Genomic DNA, 23,507 nt, shown 5'->3' on the forward strand with positions numbered 1-23,507 from the left:
CATCTACAAACTAAATAAAAACCAGGTACAAATGACCTTAGCAGAAGCGATACAAGTTGTGGAAGAAATATTACTTTGTTGCAAGTACAAAGTTACATGTTAGGATCCCACGTTTCTGACAGCACTAGCAGCTGTGTGAGAGAGTGAGCCTGCATGTACTGCCTGCTGTGAGAGGAGAGGAACAGAGATGCAGCTGTGCGAGAGAGTGAGCCTGCATGTACTGCCTGCTGTGAGAGGAGAGGAACAGAGATGCAGCTGTGCGAGAGAGTGAGCCTGCATGTACTGCCTGCTGTGAGAGGAGAGGAACAGAGATGCAGCTGGAGCTTGGACCAGGGGAGGTGTATCTCCGTTAAAAATAAAATGTAAGGGTCCCTGACCAAGGAGCTGACACTCTAGAATAATATACTACTTTTCTCATACATGTCTGACCAGTACACATGCTGCAGAGTACGGAGTCTACCACATTCATCCTCCATAACATAAATACCTTATACATTAAAATAATAACAATATTGATCATACTGCATTGTTTTTAATACTGCTATTACTGTTTCCTAAAAAAAAGCAACCAACGTTATATATAAATACTAAATATTTATATATACATACAACATTTTGAAAGTAAAAATGCTGCATTGCATAATTGTAGAGAGTATCACTTTACAAACGTTTTCTAAAATAAGCATGCAGCATTATATAAAAATACAGAGTATCACTGAAAAACTTTCTGGCTCCTGAGAATGAACGTATGGCATTATATACGTTCATTAGTAATCCCTAAATATACTGTTTCCTGAGAAATTAACATGCAGTATTATATACCAATATGAAGTACCTCTATAGACCATTCTATATATTTGTGCCTGCATTATAAAGTAGTACTGAGTATACATCTCTTGATCTCTTCAGTTTCCTGATAATACTAAGTATATTTATTCTTATATCACTGCATTTTATGAAGATACTTTAATTTATCAAACAATAAGAATGTTATTACCCCCCAGTCAATAGCCTTTAATACAATACCTTGAGTACCTATATACACTCCCCACCCCCCCCCCCCAGGAAATGAACATACTTGATTACAGAGTAATATGATATATCCCTTTCTGAATAAACGCCCCAATTACAATACTGTAAGTATATCTGTTTATATTACCCCACCTACCTGATGTGAGCATGTGAAGGGCAAGCAATTAGGGGCAGTTAATTGTCAGGGGTGGGGTGATAATTATCTGCCCCAGGTAGGAATTGCCTACAGGTGGTGGGTGGAGGATATAAAAGCCCCCTCCTTACAGCTTTCCCTTGTGCTGCTCCTGTTAGAAACACCAAGTGTAGGAAGATGAGGCTGCTGGTTATTTTCTGGCTGTTCATGGATCCTGCTGTAGTAGTGAATAGTCAGTATGTCCCTCCTGGGAGAAGTCAATGGATTCCTTGGCAGGGAAGTTATCCTCGGCCTGTGGTGGGATCTGCTCAGGGCTCATCCAGACAAGTGTCCCAAGAGCAACGTATCAGTGTGCAGTGTGAGGAGCAGGAGATGGTGGTCAATGTGCAGAGGGACCTGTTTGGAACTGGAAAGCTGGTGAAGGCCACGGACATGACGCTAGGACCCCAGCTCTGCCCACCCAGCTCCCAGAGCACAGATACCACGCTGATCTTCCAGGCTGGGCTGCATGAGTGTGGGAACCGCTTACAGGTAAGGGGGAGACTGGTGATCATAATCTGTATCAACTGAGGGTTTGGTGGAGCAGTGTGGGAAAATGGAGAGGTCTGAGCTCTCCATTTGGGGGCAGATAAATATATTGTTTGGTTCCTACAGTTTTGTTCTAAACACAAATACCAATAAGGTTATCTACCTGCATGTAGTCCAATTGGGTCAGTCCAATTTATGATTTTTTTTTTTTTTTTTACCGTATATATTATTTTTCAGGAAACATGGTAACATATATAAAGGGGGGAAGGGAATGGGGGGGGGGGGTACAGAAAATAAGTGTTATGAGGTGGGTGGGATAGGGCAGTGGGGTAACATCCATCACTGACTTCATGCAGGAAGCAAACATTCCATGATACTTGTCACATCCTATGATAGGTCTAGATCTACCTAACCTTAGAAGTTGTTTCTGGTTTCCTTACTATTTTATGGTTCCTATTGAGTTCTTCCATATGTAAGTCTCCCAGGGGTCCCATGTTGTCAGGAAGGGGTTGTATCTGTCGTGTATTAGGCTTGTAAGTCTCTCCATCGTCATTATGTAGTTTATCTTGTGCAATACCTCATTGATCGGGGGGGGGGGGTCGTTCTGTTTCCAATGTCTTGCTATTAGAGTTTTGGCTGCGGAGAGGATCTGCGTTATCAAAGAGTCTATTTTTCTCTCAAGTCTGTCAGTTGGTTTTAGTAGGAGTACTGTTTCTATGTCCCATGTTAGTTCTACCCCTATTGCCTCTTCTGTTAGGCGTCTAATTCTTCCCCTGAATAGGATGATTTTGGGGCAGGACCACCATATATGTTTAAATGTGCCTATTTGACCGCAATTACGCCAGCACATTGTGGAGGTAAGGGGGAAAAAGGAATGGAGGCGGGCTGGTGTGTAGTACTTTCAGGTTTGTTTCCCTGATTAGAGAGCATCGGGAAGCTTTAGCTGTCCTTTCGTGGATTTCTGCCCAGTCCTCTTCCTCTAAGGAGTTTCCTATGTCGTGTTCCCAGTCTAGAATATTTTTGCTTGTTTGGTCATCATATTGTTTTAAAGTACCTGATAGTTGGGCAATCGTCCCTTTATTGTATTGACCTCTTTGGAATAGGCTCTCAAAGTTGGTGAGTGGCCTATTCCAAGTGTCACTTGGTTGAATTGAGGAAACATAGTGTGCCAGTTGAATGTATTGGAATATTTGTGTGGTTGGGATGTTATATTCCTCTCTTATTCCATGAATGATTTAACTTTTCCTCCTTGTTGCATGTCTCCTAACTTAGAGAGCCCTTTCTCGTCCCATTGCTTAAAGATATTTGAGTTGTGAGCTGGTGTGAATTCGGGGTCGGATCCAATGGGTGTTAGGGGTGAGGGGATGGAGGAGATTTGCCTGTGTTTGCAGTTTTTATCCCAGATGTTTAGGGAATGCAGTAAGACTGGATGGGCTCTATAGGCTGTTTGTCTGTTCCCCTTTTTTACCCATAGAGACGCTAACTCCTTTGTCCCTGCTTCCGCTCTCTCTATATCCACCCACGTTTTTTTCCCTGGGGCTGCGGACCAATAGATTAGCGGATTTAGTCTAGCCGCTTCATAGTACTTTGCTAAGTCTGGTTGGCCCAGGTCATCTCTTGCCTGGGAGAGAGCCATCAGTTTCTTCTTTATCCTAGGTTTTCTACCGTTCCATATAAATTTAGTTATCTCTTTTTCCAAATCTCTTATTACATAGGTTGGAACCGTTACTGGGAGCACTTGGAATAGATAAAGTATTCTAGGTAGTAGGTTCATTTTCACTGAAATTATTTTACCAGTCCACGATATCTGGTATCTTGACCAGGATTCCAGGTCTTTTTTTTAGGTTTTTAATAAGATTCAGGTAGTTTGCTCTGTACATATCATATGTTCTCGTAATGTATATTCCTAGATATCTCATCTTGTCTGACATCCATTTTATTGGGAATTTTTTCTTTAGTGTGCTTTCTAGTTCTGGTGGTATGTGCAGGCCTATAGCTTCTGATTTTGTGTTGTTCACTTTAAAGTTTGAGAGTGTGCCAAATTCGTCTAGCGTGTCAAATAGGTTTTTTAATGAGGTATCTAGGTTAGTCAGGGAGAGTAAAGTGTCATCTGCAAATAGCGACACTTTATATATGTTTCCTATAGGGACACCCTCTATCCCTTGGTTCTCTCGTATTCTTGAGGCTAATACCTCTATGCACAAAGCGAATAGCATTGGGGAGAGTGGACACCCTTGCCTGGTACCGTTGGAAACTGCGAATGGTTCTGATGTGTAAACTGAGGTGCGAACTGTGGCTATTGGGTTGGAATATAGTGCCTTAATGCCTTTAATAAAGTTTACATGCCCATCTCTCTGAATACCCGGAACATAAAGGGCCAGGCCACTCGGTCAAAAGCTTTCTCAGCGTCTAACCCTAGAATCAGGGTAGGACGTTGGTTTTTGTTACTGTTGTGGATAATGTTGATTACTCTCCTGATGTTATCAGAGGCCTGCCATTCTGGGGTGAACCCCACTTGGTCGGGGTGTACCAAGGAATTTAATACTCTGTTCAACCTGGTTGCTAAAATTTTGGCGAATAGTTTTATATCTGTATTTATCAGAGAGATGGGCCTATAACGGGAGCATAACGTCGGGTCTTTTCCTTCCTTTGGTATTACAATGATAGAGGCCTTTAGGGACTCTTTTGGTGGTGCTTCTCCGTCTAGGATCTTATTGAACCAGCGGATCAGATATGGCTTCAACGTGTGTTCGAATTTCTTGTAATAGAAATTAGTGAACCCGTCTGGGGCTTTGGAATTCTTGAGGGATTTAATGGCTGCTGAGACCTCCTCTGCTGTTATTGGGGTTCCTAGTTGGGCTGATTCTGACTCGTCTAGTTTGGATAGTTTTGTGTTTTTTATATATTAGTCTAGCTTTGCTTCGAGCCTCTTGTTGGCTTTATCGGGGTTTGTCAAGTTGTATAAGTTACTGTAATACTGGACAAACTCTTTATTGATTTCAACCGGATTGAGTGTTAGGCTATCTTGTTTGGTTTTTATGCTGTATATATTGAGGTTTGCTGTTTTATTGCGGAGTTTTGCCGCCAATTGCCTGTCTGCCTTATTGCTTTTTTCGTAAAAGATCTGGTTTGTCTATCTCATTGCTTTTTCAGTATCTTCAATCAGTATATTTTTAAGTTCCAATCTATCCTTGTCTATCGCTACTCTATGTCCGTTGGGCCTTGTTGGTAGGTCTCCTCGTTTTCTCTAATACTATTGTTTGTTTATCCTTTTTGTTTTTCTCCTTTTTCCTATGGGAGGCAATACTGATTATCTTGCCTCTGAGCGTAGCTTTATGCGCTGCCCATAGTGTACAGTCGCTGATTTGCCCGTTGTCATTTGTTGCGAAGTAGTCCTGTATAGCCTTTCCTATAGCTTTTTTAGTGTCTGGTAACCTGAGCAGTAGGTTGTTCATTCGCCGTTGTGTGCCCGTCGGTCTTTGGTGTAGGTCTCTTATGATTAGTGTAGGTCTCTTATGATTAGTGTAACCGGGGCATGGTCTGACCATGTTATATTGTCTATTTCTGCCTTTATTATCCTCTCCGCCAGTTCACTAGATACAAATATATAATCAATGTGAGTGTATTGTTTATGCGGGGGTGAGTAGAAAGTAAACCCTTTGGTTATGGGGTTCATTAGCCTCCATGCGTCGACCAGCCCACCCAGTCTTGTGCTTTGTTTTAGAGCGGTTGAGCTTTTCCGTCTCCAGTATTGCTCTTTGCCCCTTGAGCTTCGCCTGATCTTTATTGCAGTCTATATACTGTGTTAACATCCCCTCCAATTATTAAGTAACCCTTCTTATATTGGCTTATCTCGAGAGCCTCATTAATATCGCTTTCTTGATCTGTGTTGGGGGCATATAGGCTTACAAGTGTTAGTTCTATCGTGCCTAGTTTACCGGATACAATTAACAGTCGCCCGGCCTTGTCCCTCTTTATTTTTTCTACTACAAAGGGGATACTAGTTCTAATCAGGATGGCTACTCCCGCTTTTTTGTCTGTCGCTGGTGAGTGATAAATTAGGTTAAAAGACAAAAAAATTCACCAAATCATGTCTGCTCTATTGATGTGTTCCTTGAATCATGTGTATATCGCTTTGTCTGTTTTTGAGGTCTCTGAACAATAGTCTCCTTTTCATGGGAGAGTTCAGTCCTCTGACATTCTGCGTTATTTTTAGTGCTTTAGCCATATATTGGTTTAAAATTTTGTGCGCGGGTGTTTGCCGGAGGGAGCTTGTTAGGGGATGCCCTGTAGAGATTTTTCAGATTGCGGGACTGTATCCCAACTATTGTTTTGGTTGTGCCATGTTGTGTGCCTTTAGATGTACTCCAGTGTGGATGAACTGGGGAGAACATTGGGGGGGGAACAAAAATAACATTGGGGAATTTTAACGTGGAGTGGGGTAGTGCCCTCTGGTGCTTTGGGCCTTTGACTCTGCGTTTGGGGTGTCGGGGACATGCAGGGTCAAGAATAAGTGTGTGTGTGTGTGTCCTAATCCAGGACCAGTTCTACTTACAGTACCAACTAGTCACATGTGACCACAATTGGCTATTACTGACCAGCTAGTAGGAATACAAAATGATTAGGATAGTACTGTAGTGATCTGTAACTGTAGGTTGTATTCAAATGATCTAAAGAAAAACCTACAAAGCTTGAGCTGATAAGGGATTGGGGTCTTGACCTTTACAGTGACCCTTTGTAAACCTCACTGCATTGCTAAATGCATTATACATCCTGTAATATAAATGCAGTAGAGTAACTTCAACTTGACCCATTAGTCCAGTAGTTATTACCAGACCCAATAGTCTTGCATGTACTTAAATGGTTTTTGGGACACTGGTCATGCATTCTTGATGAGGGGATGTTCTATTTGCTGTACTGTGATCTACTCTAGCATTATGGTGAGACTGGCCTGGAGTTAGCTGGCAGATATGGATCTCTATTAGGGGTTGAAATGTAGGACTATTTAAACACCATGATCTCTGGTTCTTAAATTGAAGGACTAGAAGATTCTCTGATATTGATTGACCATAGTGATCTAGTGTTTCTTAAATGCACCTTCAGGGAGTCCTAGTCATGCACTTGGGATAACAAATGATTTGTATGTCAAACCCATACATGTCACCTATAACAAGAATAAGAACTGTACATGTAACTAAATCATCCAAAGAACCTGTCAGATATGGTGAAAGCCCAGAGGGTTTTTTCTGTATGATCAGGAGCAGCATAACTCCATAGCAAATAGCACAGCCCTTCTCCCTCACCCTCTCACCCTTTTTTACTAGATGTTTGAAAGGGCTATATAGAGAACTTTCAGGTCTACATTCCAACATTTGATAGGGACTCTGAAAATGGGATTTGCAAAAGAATAACTTCACTAACCACTTCACTAACCACTGCACATGTGTCCTGCATAAGTCCGTACTAAAAGTTGTCTGCTACTTAAGACAAACTGTTGGGAATGCAAATTATTGGATCACTAGTGATGTAGCCTGTTTAGGACTTGTCCTGTCAACCCTGCAGATGACTCAAGACTGGCTTGTATACAACACAAATCTGACCTATAGCCCAACCCCTTCAAGGAACTCTCCCATCATCAGGACCAACCCAGCTGTGGTTCTCATCCAGTGCTATTACCCCAGGTGAGTATTTCCCAAACAAACAGTTGGATCACAATTGACATTTAATTATTGCCATATACTAAATTACTACCAAGGTAATTGTTCTTAACACACATTGGAATTATGAAATTATTTGGGGTGAGTTTAATCTACTGTAAAATACAGTATCTGATTTGGAGATAAAGCACTCCAATCTGTTTCTATCAGAAGTTTCAGACTTTGATGTACTGTAGTCCTGCTGATTAAAAATAAATGAAGCCCCAAGCTGGTTTACATGGCTGGTGATTCTTTGGTTTTATCTCTGCAGATATGGCAATGTGAGCAGCAAGCCAATCAAACCAACATGGGTTCCCTTTAGTTCTACAGTGTCTGTGGAAGAAAAGCTATCCTTCTCTTTGTACCTAATGACTGGTAAGTGCATGACCTTTTTGTAAGGGTGGTGGTCTGAGTTTTCCTTAACCCTTTCTATCACCTTGTAGATGACTGGAGTTCTCAAAGAACCTCCACCGTGTTCCAGCTGGGTGACATCTTCCATATAGAAGCTTCTGTTGACACTGGGAACCATGTGCCTATGACCATCTACGTTGACAGCTGTGTGGCCACATTGTCTCCTGATGTAAACGCCAACCCCCGTTATGAGATTATTGCTCTGAATGGGTATGGCATTATTTGCAGCATTCCTAATCTGACTAGTATTTATCCCATGACTTTCAAGAATGACCATCTCTTTAATGCACAGGTGCCTGCTGGATGGAAAACTGGAGGATTCCTCCTCTGCTTTTATATCCCCGAGGCCTCAACCAGACAAGCTTCAATTCATGATCGATGCCTTCAGGTTTACTGGGATAGATGCCTCCATGGTGAGAATTCACCTTGCACTTTCATATAGGCAGCACCTTCTGGGGGATACTGCTGGCATGTGAACACAATGTGCTTCTTCCTAGATCTACATCACATGTCATCTGAGAGCAGCTGCAGCCACTCAGGCACCAAACTCTCTTAACAAGGCTTGTTCCTTCAGTAAAACCAGCAACATGTGAGTATTTGAGACCAAGTCACAAACTGACTGGCTATCTAAATATTATGATGCATTGGAAGAGCAGCACACACGGATTGTTCCGACTAGAACCATGCAGTCGTAATCCTGTTGGGCCATCAGACGTCTAACAACTTTTGTAGATTTGCTGTCCCTGTCATGTTCCAGCAGCTCTGAAGGTAAGAGACTCGTCTCTTGCTTGTCAAATCCCCTGGATGGTGTAGATGCCTGAATGTGTCTACATTGTGAGGGGGAATACTATAGGACCTTATTCTGTCATCCAGGGATGTTGGACAGGAGATGTAACACTGTCCAGGCCACTTCATGACTGAATATGGTTATATGGTATTCCACTTCATGATGGACCCATATTTGGCATCTATGTCATCCAGGGGGTTGGAGACCAGAGACTACTTGTTCCCTTCAGAGCTGCTGGAGACTGAAGCCGTGTTCATGGCTCATACATGAGGTTAGTATTTGCCTGTCAAAGGATTAATGTCGCTGGGTTCCCATTCAGAAGCATGAACATCCATAGTGTTAATCCTCCCTGATCTTCTTACATCTGTATCTTATCTGTATAGCACTGTCCATATACATGGCACTTAACAGCAGTAATACACGACAATGACCGGAACAAGTACTACGTATATAAAAGTAACATTGGTAAATGACGTCCCTGACCATAAGAGCTTATCTTGGTGGTAAAAAAAAGAAACTTGGTGACCAGAAGGGGGGTACAGTATATAATATAAACTTACTATCTTTCTTAATTGATGTATAATTTAAAGCAAAGGTGATCTTACATATTAAGGGACCTACATACCAAGACATTATAATGTTGGTGCTAATGCATGTACATGAAGGGATACAGAAAAAATGGGGGAGCACAGGTTGAGGGGTAGATAGAATATAGCAGACTTGGTTCAGGTATACTAATCCCTTAAACGATGGGCATAATGGTATTGTAGTGTGTAATATAATAGACACTTACACGGCCTTGTGCAAATGCTGTCGCATCAAGGTTTCTTTGAATTTTCCCTTCTCTTGTATCTTGTTTCTTCTTTCTCCGTCTGTTCAACCTGTTTCCCGTTCTTTGGTGCAGTGTAACCCTCGGAATAAACAAATTAATAGGTTGAAACAGTGGGAAGCGGTAAAACAGACGAAACGCAGGTTCTGATATTAAAGCAAAAAAGACTGCAAACACTCACACAGACGTGTGAGTTCAGTCCTGGGGGGTTGTCTTTATCCCCTGCAAACAAAGAGGTCCTTTAAAGGGGAACCCTTCACTTGTACTGAACTCCCAGTGGGCAGTAAAAATTGAAATTAAGGGGGGATACTATTACTCACACGGCCAAGTGTGAGTGCACACTTGGATTGTTTTCTTTGGTGCTCCTCTTGCAGATGCTGATTAATCCTCCAAGGTTAATAAATTCTTGCCACAAAGTAGTGTGGGCAAAAATGAATCTCCTTACACTCGTTTAAAAGTCCATGGTCTTGATTAAACACAATACTGATAAAATAAAAATGAAGAAACAGTGCATAGAACAAAAAGGGGTTCCAAGCACTGAAAACAAACAGCCAGTCCTTTAGGAAATAGTACAGGGTGCGTGGTGTGCAACTCGCTGTCTTCGCGTCCGGATACAGTGTTGTGCCTCCGTTGTCCCACTCGACGGTGGCCGCAAAGGTTCAAAACACTAGGGGGTTTCAAGCTACGCGTTTCGCCCTTTTTTGGTCTTCCTCAGGCTCCGGACTACGGAGCTACAATCAGTATTGTGTTTAATAAAGACCATGGACTTTTAAACGAGTGTAAGGAGATTCATTTTTGCCCACACTACTTTGTGGCAGGAATCTATTAACCTTGGAGGATTGATAAGCATCTGCAAGAGGAGCACCAAAGAAAACAATCCAAGTGTGCACTCACACTTGGCCGTGTGACTAATAGTATCCCCCCTTATCTTCAACCCTCATTGCCCACTGTATGTTCAGTACAAGTGAAGGGTGCCCCTTTGAAGGACCTCTTTGTTTGCAGGGGATAAAGACACCTCCCCCAAGACTGCACTCACACTTGTCCGTGTGAGCGTTTGCCGTCTTTTCTGCTTTAATATCAGAACCTGCGTTTCGTCTGTTACCACTTCCCACTGTTTCTACCTATCAATTTGTTTGTTCCGAGGGTTACACTGCACCAAAGAACGGGAAACAGGAGTGAACAGACGGAGAAAGAAGAAACAAGAGAAGGGAAAATTCAAAGAAACCTTGATGCGACAGCATTTGCACAAGGCCGTGTAAGTGTCTATTATATTACACACTACAATACCATTATGCCCATCGTTTAAGGGATTAGTATACCTGAACCAAGTCTGCTATATTCTATCTACCCCTCAACCTGTGCTCCCCCCTTTTTTCTGTATCCCTTCATGTACATGCGTTGGCACCAACATTTTAATGTCTTGGTATGTAGGTCCCTTAATATGTAAGATCACCTTTGCTTTAAATTAAACATCAATTAAGAAAGATAGTAAGTTTATTTTATATACTGTACCCCCCTTCTGGTCACCAAGTTCACTAAGGATCCTGGATAGATCATTTTGGGGTTTCTTAGTCACAGGAAGAGACAAAAGTAGAGGGTGACCTTATGAACTTCTAAGGTCGACATTTTATCTGTTTATTTCCCCACCCACATCATATTTAAAGGTAGCGCCCGTGTTTATCCTTCTACGCATGTACATGAAGGTCACTATGGGACTTCCTACATTGCTCATTGCATCATGCTGAATGCAGGAGGCAGTTTAAATGAAGTAAATATAAATTGGTACAATATTTATAATGGCCATTGTTCTGTCCTAGGCTCACTGTGGCTAATGAGTTGAAACAGGCAGCTAAACTCATCCCTTATCTGCACAGTCATTCCTTTAAGATTCTGTAGACTTTTTTTTTGTTAGGTTGTAATGCAATATAAAAAAAAAAAAAAAAAAAAAGGGGGGAAATCTTGAAGGTAGCTGAATTATAGAAGGTGAAAAGACAACTTTTCTGGGGAAATCGGTGGTGTGACTACACACTGGCTGCTGGTTTGAAAAGGAAGTGTGCTTGCCTATGAAAGCAGGGAAGGGACAGGGACTGCACCAAGTAGCAAGGGGAGGAGATGCAGTCCAACTCATTGGAGAAAAGGGGGGGCTGCCAACGCAACAGGCTTAGGAAGTTGCATGGTAAAAACTAAGGCTATGGGAACTGCAGCCAGGCAAAGAGCCCATACAGGGAACAGAGCAGCCACACTACTGAAAATGTTACCCTGCTGTACAGTATATACTGCAGCACATTGTTGGTTGATTATTGTAGCAACTTAGACTTCAATTTATGGTAACCTCCAACAGGGGAGAGCTGAGACTAGTTTCCCAGAGGCTGTGGTGGGGGCTGGCCATTGCAAGTTGGGCCTAACTTCTGCATCCAGCTGCCATGCCTCTGGTTGCCACTGCGAGGCCTTGGCTTTCCCCAGCTGCTGCCTGCCTCTTCCCACACTGGGCCTGTGTCAGAAGCTGGATGTGCCCAGAAGTCCAGCGTCTGTTGTGGGAAGATGCAGGAAGTGGTGGTGTCACCTGGAGGAAACTATATCAGGGGGGTGTAGTGGTGTCTATGTGGGGGGAATTCTGTGTGGAAAGAGGGGGGTTAATGAGTGATATGAGAGGTGGTAGATGAGACTGAGGGGAGAGACTGAATGAGGGGGAAGAAAAATACCTGTGTGAAACTGAGGGGCCGGTTGACACTAATTCTGGGAAATCTGTTGGCGGCCCTGCTCCCCAACCGGAACCAAGAGGGTTCTGGTTAAATATATTGGTGGAAACCAATGGGATGTGCAAGACTCTACTGTAATTAGTATGTTCTTTAAAAAACCAAGACTTTCAGTCTGCCATGATGGAAGTGCAATATAATTGGTGCATCCGTTTGACACGATTCCATTCATAACGCTTGATCGTCGGTACACCTGCCTATAAGTGAAAACTGTGGTTCAGTGCCATTTGCTTCTACTGTATGTATCTCTCTACACAGTTGGTCCCCTGTGGAAGGTCCCAGTAACACATGTAGCTGTTGTGAAACGGGAAACTGTGCAGCAACCGCAGGACAGAGCAGAAGAAATAACCCTCCACAGAATAGAAGACCTTGGAGAAGAGAAGCGGCACTCGGTGAGTGACCTTGTATTCTGCTTCAGACTTTACCTTCTGGCTATGGATAAGATGGAGGGACATGCTGTGATATCAGGGCAGAAGATTATGGTGGTACGAATGGGATGACTTATCCACTGTTTCAAATGGGCACATGATCTGTGTGCTTCTTTAGTGGCCAACTACCAGTCATTGGTTGTAATGTGTAAATTTAGCCAGTGGATTATTTTAAATGCAAGCGCACTCATGGGTTCAATCTGTCTTGAGGTAGCAGAATAGTGTTTATCAAACTACAAATTATGCTGGTGTTACCCAGTTAACACAGAAAATATTGCTTGACTTGCCATTGTTCCCCATTATTGTGACATTGTGTTAATGGGTGCAATGTCTTCGATGTTTTAAAAAGGCCATATTACATAAGTGGTGGTATTCCACAAGATACATTGAGAGGGTTGTCTTTTAGCACTAGGAGTCTTATGAAATAATACTGCCTGGTAAATATGGGCTAGAGTCCTAAAGATATAAAGATGGCCAACTTTTGTTGGGTTGTACATTACTTGACCATGGTACTAATCTCTGTTCTATGCTGTTGCCAGCTCTATTCACCCAGATTACCTGACCTATCCTGTTAAAATGCAGAATGAGAACCTCCACAAACCGGAACAATGATGCTTGCTACATGTGTATCTAATACCCAAATATCCAAGGATGCTTTTTGTACTTGCTTTAGGTAGCCCGCTCCCAAGTTTGTGTTTTTTAGCAAGCCTGGTGTCTTGCTAAAGTTAATATTTGAGAAGTTCTCCTGGGTGGGAGGGTCCTTTGTTTGGAATTATAGCTTCATTCCACATTACTTTTTGGTTCATAGATGTGTACAGCGCTTTCAGAACATCTCTGGTAAAGGAAATACCCATATATTTAAAGACTGGGAAATAAAACTTACTGAAGCTTTTGACACTGTCATATTCACCAGATGTAATATCCATTGGTTCTACCAACCATTCTCATAACTGGACTAAACTATTTCTGTTTTTGTTACAGACCCAGACTCAGAGCAAGCATTTGCCACTCTGGGCCCCCTGCTTGTCGTCGGCCCCCCTCACAACAAGGCATCTGCAACAAGGCAGGAGTCCAAGCAGATGGCTGAGATTTGGATGTTGGTGGCAGTGGGTGTTTTGTGTCTTGTTGTAATTTCTACTTGCATTATTGTGACTGTATCACGTATCTCTAAGAGGAGAGTGTTTCTGCAGACTGTGCAGAAATAAAGCTTTTCAAAGTATTACGGTGCCTGGTAATTGTTTTCCAACTCTTCCTATTAATGAATCTCCCTGATTCTTGTTCCTAAACATACTTTTTCTATGGTCCATGAATCTCCTCGTTATCTCAGTATGTCAGTGGATGTGTGAGATTTACTCCTGAATCTCTGCCCTTTCCTGTCACTCTACAATAAAATTTCACATGATTTCCCAACTTGACAATTGCAAAAAAAATGTCTTTGGCCTTTCTGTCTCCCAACTTCACTATTCAATAAAGTATGTTACCGATTCAATTCCCAAGTTTCTAAAATGTGGGGAGCAGCCAACTCAAAGGGGCCCCGCTTGAAACCATTTATTTTTAAAGGAGAGGAGGATGTAATGGTCACTATTTCAATGGGGTTTACCCACTCCAGGGACACCGTTATGATCAGTCAATACATGTTGCGTTTTGAGTGGGTAAAAAGCCATACAATTCCAGTGAGTTGGACCATGTCACCTATTTATAAACGTGCTTTCAATCTTGAGCATAGGGAAGGCCTTGCTAACTCAAAATGATGCACGGATTGATGTATGATCTTGAGCTGTTGGCTACATTTGTATTAAGATCTTCATTGGATAAATCTAGGAAATTAAATCCCTGTAGTCTAAAGTAATTTAAACAGAAATAAAGGACTTCAGCCCACATGTGCTTGGCCATGATGTGCCCTAAGCCCCTATTCTAAGACTAGAGGATACTTTATACTGTTGGGTCCTTTCTGATGCTTTATGGTTATGGCTAGTAGGGAACTAGCGGGTGTATGGAAATGCAGAGCTGTAGAGTGGTATTGCCAGAATATTTATGAAAATGTATTTTTGTAACTGGGGGTAAGGCTAGAAGGGGTTTGGGAAAGCCTTTATGAAGGGCTACCACTCTGTGACAAAGGGCAACAGCAGGTCCAAACATGAGACGGGACATGGTTTAAAACTTCACCAATGCTTTGGTATGCATATCTTGCCATGACCTTCTCTGAAGACTGCTTTGGTCAAAACAATACAGCACACTTATGTAGCCCTCTTTCCCTCTAGCATGAAGGGACTACTGGTGCAGGCGATACCTGTAGGCTCACAGAGAGCTGAGCCTCCGCCACTGGGAGCCTGGGTTAACAAATATATAAAGTGGCAGTGCCTCTACCTGCACAGGATCCCAATTATATGAGAACCCCAAACAGGAACCAAATAATAACAGCTCACAGAATATGATATATATATATATATATATATATATATCTGTATGCTCATCTGCATGTCTTAGGCAGGTCTGCAACCCCGCCTTTCCCCATTATCACCCAGCATACAGCACTTCCACTGCAGCAAGGGATTCTGGGAAATGACATGCAAATGAGCACACAGTGTCACTTTTTGCCTCAAAAACCATTTTTAACATGGTTCCCTATAGGCTTAAGCTTGCTGCATGGTCACAGCTTTGAGCACAGCCAGGGTTAAGGTGCATACCCAGAAAACCACCCACAGACGGCTGTTTCGACCTTTATGGGTCTCATCAGTGTGGGGTTGATTTTAACTGGGTATGGGATAGGCTATACCATAATACTGAGTTAAGTTATGGTGAGTAAAAAAAGTGACAGTGACAAACTCTCCACAGTAAAGCATAAAGCAACTGTAAATATTGTATGTTCATTTGCACGTCTTAGACAGGTCTGCAACTCTGTCTTTCACCATTATCACCCAGCATACAGCGCTTCCACTGCAGCAAGGGATATATATATATATATATATATATATATATATATATATATATATATATATATATATATATATATATATATATATATATATATTTTTACACTAGCTGATATACCCGGTCCCCCTCTTTGTCTGATTCCCCCCCCCCCTGTCTCTCTCCCCCATTGCCATCTGTCTCTCCATTGCCCTCTGTCTCGCTTCCCCTTTCTCCCCCGTTAACAGCAATCGTGGACCCCTTGCACATGAATGTGGCCCCCGTGATAACAGCTCCGGCCCCACCCCCACTGTGAGTGGGTGACTGGGTGAGTGACTGAGTGGGTGTGTTATCTCTCCCCCCCACCTGCATCTCTTCTCACCCCCACCCCCCTGCTGTCCCCATACCTGAAGCAGCGGCGGAGGCTGCAGGTAGGAGCCGGGGAAGGGAAAGTGCGGAGAGGCGGCTGTAAGGGAGGGAGGAGGACGTAGGCGCGGGGGCTTTGAGACGGGCTCCCCCATCCGGCCAATCCCCCGCTGTCTTGGCCGGTCGTTCACGCCCCCCCACCCCCGGAACATTCCGTCTGCTGTTCATGAGACGGAGGCGCATGCACGCGGCGTGCGCTCCCCCGTGGATCTGAGGCGGGAGGCAGGAAGCTGACGGGCACGAACGGGGTGGGGAGGCTGGAGAGCCGAGTCTTGGCGCTTCCCCCCTTACTCCACTGTGTGTAGGGGGCTTCTCCCTCCCTCTCCCTCCTACAAACACGACCACCAGCCGCAGGAAGTCTTCACGGGGGCCTGATAGGTGCTTCAATCCGGGGCAGGTCGGGAGCAAGATGGCCGACACTGCTCCGTGAGGGAGGGTGAGGTGGATCCTCCGGAGCTGACACCAGCTTAGGAGAGGCATCAGCCGAAGAGATCTGCTGGGTGAGTGTGTGTGTGTGTCTCCACACCGGCCAATGAGTGGCAGTTGGGTGACGTCATAGAGGGCAGGGATACGGAGCAATCTGATTGGCCACATCTACAACCCCACAAACTTCAGATTTATATATTAAGATATATAGATATATAGATATATATAATCAGGTGCACAAAACACTCAAGGAAAAAAACTTCCTAAACCTTGCTGCCTCAATGTCGGTTTTAACACAAATACCCAAAATATGAATATTTATCTATGACATCCAGCGCTAGGTAAGAATATAAATATAACAGGATCTGCTGTAGGTAGGTTGAAAAGACTGCTAAAAGGAGGTAACTATCAACACTAACATACACAGATAGAAAGTGGCAGATGTAATAGCATCTTTGAAATTAGAAATATATAAACACTCCACATCTAATGAAATAGGACATATAATGATGGTAATAAGTCTCTATAACGGGTGATTGGAGAAAATACAGGTTAGAGAGTTAGTGAGAATAAGTGGAGTCAATCGTAACCTGTAGTCACTCCAGGGGTGTAAGTGGGTGGATGTGGGTATGGGACCTTCACGCTTCCAATGGATGTATATCGCCAGTTGAAATAGATATGCAGCGCCTTATCTTCCACCCAATCGTCCTCTTCCCCACAACTTGCCCCCACACAAAAAGATCACCCCAGGTAACTAAACGTGGCTGACCCGATTATGGAACTCCCAGGTGGTCTTCTCTGGGCTCCCTCTCACTCGCTCACCTCTGTCGGTATTCCGTTACTGGCAAGCTGCCTGGGACTCCACCTGTCGCCTGGAAACTTCCCCGGATGGCTGGGTAGATCTCCCGTCGTCTGACCGCTGCATCGGCGCGGGTTTCCAATCACGTACTGGTGTGTACGCGTCTCGCTCGTGACTCGGCTCCGGTCTGCTCCCAGCATGCACAGTAACAGATGCGCCGACGCTCCCGTCGCTTGACCGCTGCCTCGGCGTGGGTTTCCAATCACCTACTTGTGTGTACGCCTCTCGCTTGTGGCTCTGCTCCGGTCTGCTCCCAGCATGCGCAGTGGCAGGTGCGCAGGCACTCAATACAAGCCGTGTTGTGCTAGGGTATACACAATGTTCTCCAAACAGTCCAATGAACCGCCTCTCTTGGGCAGGTGGAGGAAAGAAAAATATCAGAACACCAACCTTGGTATTTTCAAATAGCTGTATTATTGAATAAGGACATACAATAAAGAAACAGAGAGTAGGTACAATCTATTAACCCTACGGGTTTCGTCTTTTAGTAAGACTTCTTAACAAGTAGGATTAACACAGCAGGGACCTGTGCTGTGTTAATCCGATGCGCCATTATGTCTGCAACGGACCATCTCGGACCAACATGCAGCATAACGCAAGATTTGCCCAGGTAAATGTTCGATTAACGGCCGCTGCATCTGTAAAACAGCTGGCACAACATAATAGAACGGGACTGAGGCAGGGGGAACAACAATCCTGTAAAAATACAGTGTAATATCATCATGATTAGAGTTTTGTATTTTTATAGGATTGTTGTTTCCCCCTGCCTCAGTCCAATTCTATTATGTTGTGCCAGCTGCTTTATGTTACACTTTTGTAATTACATTATTGTATGTGTTTAGTTATCCAAGTTTAAGCCGTTTGGCCTATAGTCACTCCGATCCACTTGTTAAGGATGGTAACTGATTAAATTAGTAATCATCCAATTTGGGCAACATAATGTATGATTATTACATCATCCTTAGCCTCTGAAGAAGTCGCCCCCACTTTCTGCGACGAAACGCGTAAGGATTGAGCGCCATTGGCTGTGCCATGAACCTGTTTCATTGGTTCTCTGCTACTATAACGGAGGGGAGCTGTGGAATTGCAGAATCAGGAGAGCGTGTATCATTGTACCCGGGGGGCCGTTGTGTGGACGCACACCATCGGAGGTGCCCGGCTGTGGAAATGGAAGATCTCTACACGCCTCCAGCTACGGGATAGGAGCTCCATACCGGCAGACGAACAACAGGAGACCGATGCCGATACCGATGCTTATGTCCAATGTGCATGTTCTATCGAATTGCTGTGAGTGAGCTGATTTTAGCTCGTGTTAATAAAACCTTGTACTATTTACACTATGGAGTCCGCGCTGTCCCTTTTTGTTTTTTAAAGATATACATACATACATATAATTTAATCTACTGTATGTGTGAGATGCTGGGTATGTGTGTGTATGTGTGTGAGATGCTGGGTATGTGCGTCTATGTGTGATGCTGGGTATGTGTGTGTGTACATGTGTGATGCTGAGTGTGTGAGCGATATGGTGTGTGTGTGTGTCATATGCTGTGTGTGTGTTATGCTAGGTGTATGTGAGAGAGAAGCTTGGTATGTGGGTTTGTGATCCTGGGTATGTGTGTGTGTGTGCGATGTGTGTGTGAGATGCGGTGTGTGTGTATGTGTCAGAGGGTGCTTCAGCTCTCCCTCTCACTTTTCCCCCTCTGCTCTCTCTCCCTCCGCCCCCCCCCCTCTCTCTCTCAGTTGCAAGTTGGGTTTTTTCTTCATTTTATCCTCAGGAAACAAGGCTCCCTGGCCATGCCTCCCTTGCTGATGGCACATGCTTGATATAGTAAAAACATTATACTCTACATGGAGTGTCCATCCATGTACAAAAGAAGGGTATTACACACCCTTCTCTATAGGTTTCAAATATAGGGCCTCATGCAGTAAAGTCCGATAGAAATTATCGGCAGGGTTTTGAACTCGCCATTTCTTTGCCGTGTTGCTCTCACGGTATGCAGAAAGGCCCAGTGAGAGTAACATTTGCAAACATGGCGAGTTACCGGTGCCGACATGACCTGCCCTCCGAAAAGGGCTCCCCCTGGTGACTTTTATCTGCTGCAGAGAGATCCGCCTCTATCTGTGCAAATCTCGCCAGAAATAAAAATATTTTAACATTGAAATGTTATTACTAGCGTACGTGAGCAGAAGGTCTCCGGAGCAGAACCACGTTGGTTTCAGGTCCGGGGACCCCCTACTTTCTGAGATACAGGCCCCGTTATTGCATTGTTGCTGGACTCCAGAGTGCTTCTTGCTAGAAGGAAAGTTCCTGTGAGAATGAATCTGTTCTTGGCAGAGTCCTGCAAGATGGAGGCGCTGCACCAACCTGACGAAAAGTCAGCACCCCAAGCTCCCACCAACCATCGCAGAGACTCAGCCTCCAGGGAGCCTACAGGTTAGCACCATAACACCCGTAAGATACCATCTCCCTAAGGGGGGGGGGGTCACATAGAAATAATGTAATCTACTGTATATGTGATAAGGTGTGTGTGTGTGTGGTGCTGGTGTGTGATGCTGGGTATGTGTTTGTGCGTGTGTGATGCTGGGTATGTGTTTGTGCGTGTGTGATGCTGGGTATGTGTTTGTGCGTGTGTGATGCTGGGTATGTTTGTGCGTGTGTGATGCTGGGTATGTGTTTGTGCGTGTGTGATGCTGGGTATGTGTTTGTGCGTGTGTGATGCTGGGTATGTGCGTGTGATGCTGGGTATGTGTTTGTGCGTGTGTGATGCTGGGTATATGTGTGTGTGTGTGTGTGTGTGTGTGTGTGTGTGTGTGTGTGTGTGTGTGTGTGTAAGAGGAGCTCTACTGCTCCCCCTCTCACTTTTCCCCCTCTGCTCTCTCTCCCTCTGCCCCTCTGCTCTCTCTCCCTCCACCCCCCTCTCTCTCTCTCTCAGTTGCAAGTTGGGATTTTTCTTCATTTTATCCAGAGGAAACAAGGCTCCCTGGCCATGCCTCCCTTGCTGATGGCACATGCTAGATATAGTAAAAACATTATACTCTACGTGGAGCGTCCCTCCATGTACAAAAGAAGGGGTATTACACACCCTTCTCTATAGGTTTCACATTTAGTTTCTTTGACTAGCTACATTATAGTAATAAAAACCAACATCATGGCTGCCCTGAGGTGCAGGTGATGATGCAATCAGGGGACCCTGCTACTGCTGCAGTCTATGACATCACTCAGTCTGGGATATATAAAGCAGTGCATGGCACAGGACAGTTGCCTTTCAAGGTTTGCGAGTGTAAGTGTGTCAGGGTGCACGTCCCCGATTTTTCACCTTGTACCCCTTTCCTTCTCGTCACTTTCTTACAGTACTTGTGGTTCCTTCATTCTCTCTCTCTCTCTCTCTCTTTCTCTGACCTTTTATTATTGTGCTTCTCCCCTCTCTCTCTATCTTTTCTCTCACACACCCTGTCTCTTCTTCATGTCTCTTCTTCAGTGTCCCACTTAAATTTGCTGTGAAGCCGTCTTCTCTGTGCAGCAGAAGACTTTATTCCCATTCATTTGAATGGAATTGAACTCTTCTGGATGATGGCTTCATAGAAATATTGAATAAGCGGCCCTGCCCCATTTCCCTCTTTTGTGCTGCCCCGTTGCTCTTGCTCTCTCTTCTCTTTTCATCAAATACCAATTCTGACAGAAATGTGATTCATAACAGGACTTCTAGTGCTCAACAGTGTTTAGAAGGTAAGTACCTCCGGGACCATCTGGGAGTTTGGGATAAATTAGAGAAAAGCTTTCGGGACCACGGGAAAGGGAACAGAGAGACGGGTCACAGCTGTATCAGAGAGTGTATGTATATATATATATATATGTATATATATATATATATATATATATATATATATATATACATAGTATTTATTTGGGGCACTTCCCAAATGAACCCCGTTATCCTAGATGCTTCTCCGCTCTTAATGGGTGAGGTTTATTTTACTTAATTGCTTTTTTTTAATGGGAATTCATTTAAACCAAATGGACCTTCCACATATTATCAGTAAATAGCAAGCTGGGGCACTATTGAAATGAACCAGAGGCTGCCAGAGGGGGGCAGTAAGCCTATTTCTCCCTCCCCATTTAACTTGGGCCATTATTATACATCCTTTCTGTCTTTCAGTAGGATGGTATGTGCTGATTTAGGGTTTCATAGGCTTATGAGAATTTGAAAGCATGGATCCTTTTTTGGGGAACCTGATTTTATCCCAAAAGTCACTCTGTTACCCCATTGCCAGTGGAGCAATAAGTTGCAGACCCTACAGCGAACGAGTTGAAGGGACATTAGGTTTGCTACATTTGTGGGACAAGCTACTGTATGTTTTGCTTAATGGGTCATTTTTTTTCATTCCATAGCTCTTACAATGGAAGAAATTACAAGAACGCTCGTGAGCATAAACTTTTATTCCTTAACAGCTTTGCATTTTCATGCAATATTTTTGGTGTGGTGTAAATTCTACACATGTATTTTTTGCATATCTTCTATTTTATGTATCTATGTGTACGCTCAGAATGAATAGTGTATGTCTGTTCCTATGTTCGCACAAGCAGACCATAATATAGAAGTGTGTGTATGTGTTACGATGCACAGAGAAATATATATCAGAGCAGTGTATAGATCTTTGTCATTCTATGTCTCTATGTTCAGAGCAATGTATAGCCAGGTCTGTGTGTGTGTGGATGTATAGTGCAGTGTACACGTATGTGTGTTTGCAAAGCAGCGTTTATCTCTCTCTATCTGTATGTCTATGTTGAAATAATATTACACACATTTTAACCTGTAGTTTTCTTTACTTTCTATTCTCTTCCTGATGGAAGAGTGTGACGTGAAAGATACAGAAGTATTATTATTTTAATATATTAAACAGAATACCTACACTATTATTCCTAGAAATACAGGTGCAGCTACGAGTATTCTAACACTTGCTTTGAAAAATCTGGGGCAATCTCCCAGTAATGCTGCAACATTTCTCTGTCATTTCTGCAGAAAGACTAATGGCCCATCGGATTAACACAGCAGGGATCCCTGGTCAGTTTTAATGGGACTGCCAGGGACCCCGCTGTGTTAATCCGATGGGCCATTAATCTGTGTACAGAAATGTCACAGAAATGTTGCAGCATTACTGGGAGATTGCCCCAGATTTTCCAAGGCAAGTGTTAGAATACTCGTGGCTGCACCTATATATTAAGCCATAACCTAAATATTAATCAGAACATTGATCTTTATATTCTACGTAATATATGTATTCTAATTAGAAAATAATTTTATTATCCAATTGAGATTTACATATAATGTTATAATTGATGCTTATCAGAGCGTTGTTACAGGAGGAATCTGCAAAGCATGAAAACACATTATAAACCACTATAAAGTTTAAACTGCTCTATAAAAGATATTCCAGATGATGTAAATAGTGTACAAACATAAAGTAAATATGTTGCATAGCTAAGTGCTCCCACTATATTACAGCTCCTGAATACATACTCTGCTAAAACAAGTTCTAACTGTTAATTTCTCTTTATAGTTACCACAGCTGGAGGAGACTAGTAAGTAATTCACATACTTTGTTGAATGGCCATGAAAATTAATCCTTACGAAACGGTAGGGAAATTAAATCTCTCTCACCCTGAGCCGGAAGTCCTGAATATTCCTGGAACCTTTGAGATTACGAGACATTAAATGAATAAATAGTAAAACACATGAGAGAATGCCCCCCCCCCCCCACCAGGTAAAAGTGTGCGTGCGTTGTGAATAATTGTGTGTATGTTGTGATGAGGTGTGCGAGTGCGTGTGCACAAGTGTATCAAATTATCAGTGAAATTCAGGCTCAAGAAATGTCCTCAAAAGCAAAAAAGTAAGTAAAAACTGCCCACATCACACACAGTCCGACAACTCAAATGACCGCGGTCTGACTGTACAATGGGGGATTTTTTCTTGTAGTAAACCAGGTGCTACTTTTGTGCAAGGCATCCCATCTTTATATAGTCCCCTCCCATGCATTTCTGTGTACCAGGTGCAATACATCATACATTGTCTTTCAAGAGCCTTTTTTATTTTATTTTTTCACTGGGGGGAAAACATGGATCTTCAAGAAAGGTGTTTTTCTTTAAGCTACAGTAGCCCACTCTCTCCACTATTAATCTATGCGTATTGTTCTACTTAATCTAATGTAAAACATTTTCCTTCTTTCCCTTCCCCTAATGTGTTTCACAATTTATTCCCCACCCCTCCCCCTTATCTATCCCTTTCTT

General features: G+C 43.3%; 1 protein-coding gene across 1 annotated transcript; it reads left to right on the forward strand.

Moving 5' to 3' along the window:
- The first annotated feature begins 1,218 nt into the window (after positions 1-1,218).
- Positions 1,219-13,805, forward strand: LOC142485662 (zona pellucida sperm-binding protein 3-like). The gene is made up of 8 exons (XM_075584484.1): positions 1,219-1,696; positions 7,256-7,374; positions 7,661-7,764; positions 7,833-8,010; positions 8,093-8,213; positions 8,298-8,389; positions 12,431-12,564; positions 13,582-13,805. The coding sequence occupies exons 1-8, from the start codon at positions 1,343-1,345 to the stop codon at positions 13,803-13,805; spliced, it is 1,326 nt and encodes a 441-aa protein (XP_075440599.1). The 5' UTR covers positions 1,219-1,342.
- The last annotated feature ends 9,702 nt before the right edge of the window (positions 13,806-23,507 follow it).

Source organism: Ascaphus truei, unplaced genomic scaffold, assembly GCF_040206685.1.
Source record: "Ascaphus truei isolate aAscTru1 unplaced genomic scaffold, aAscTru1.hap1 HAP1_SCAFFOLD_620, whole genome shotgun sequence".
In the NCBI taxonomy this organism is placed as follows: domain Eukaryota; kingdom Metazoa; phylum Chordata; class Amphibia; order Anura; family Ascaphidae; genus Ascaphus; species Ascaphus truei.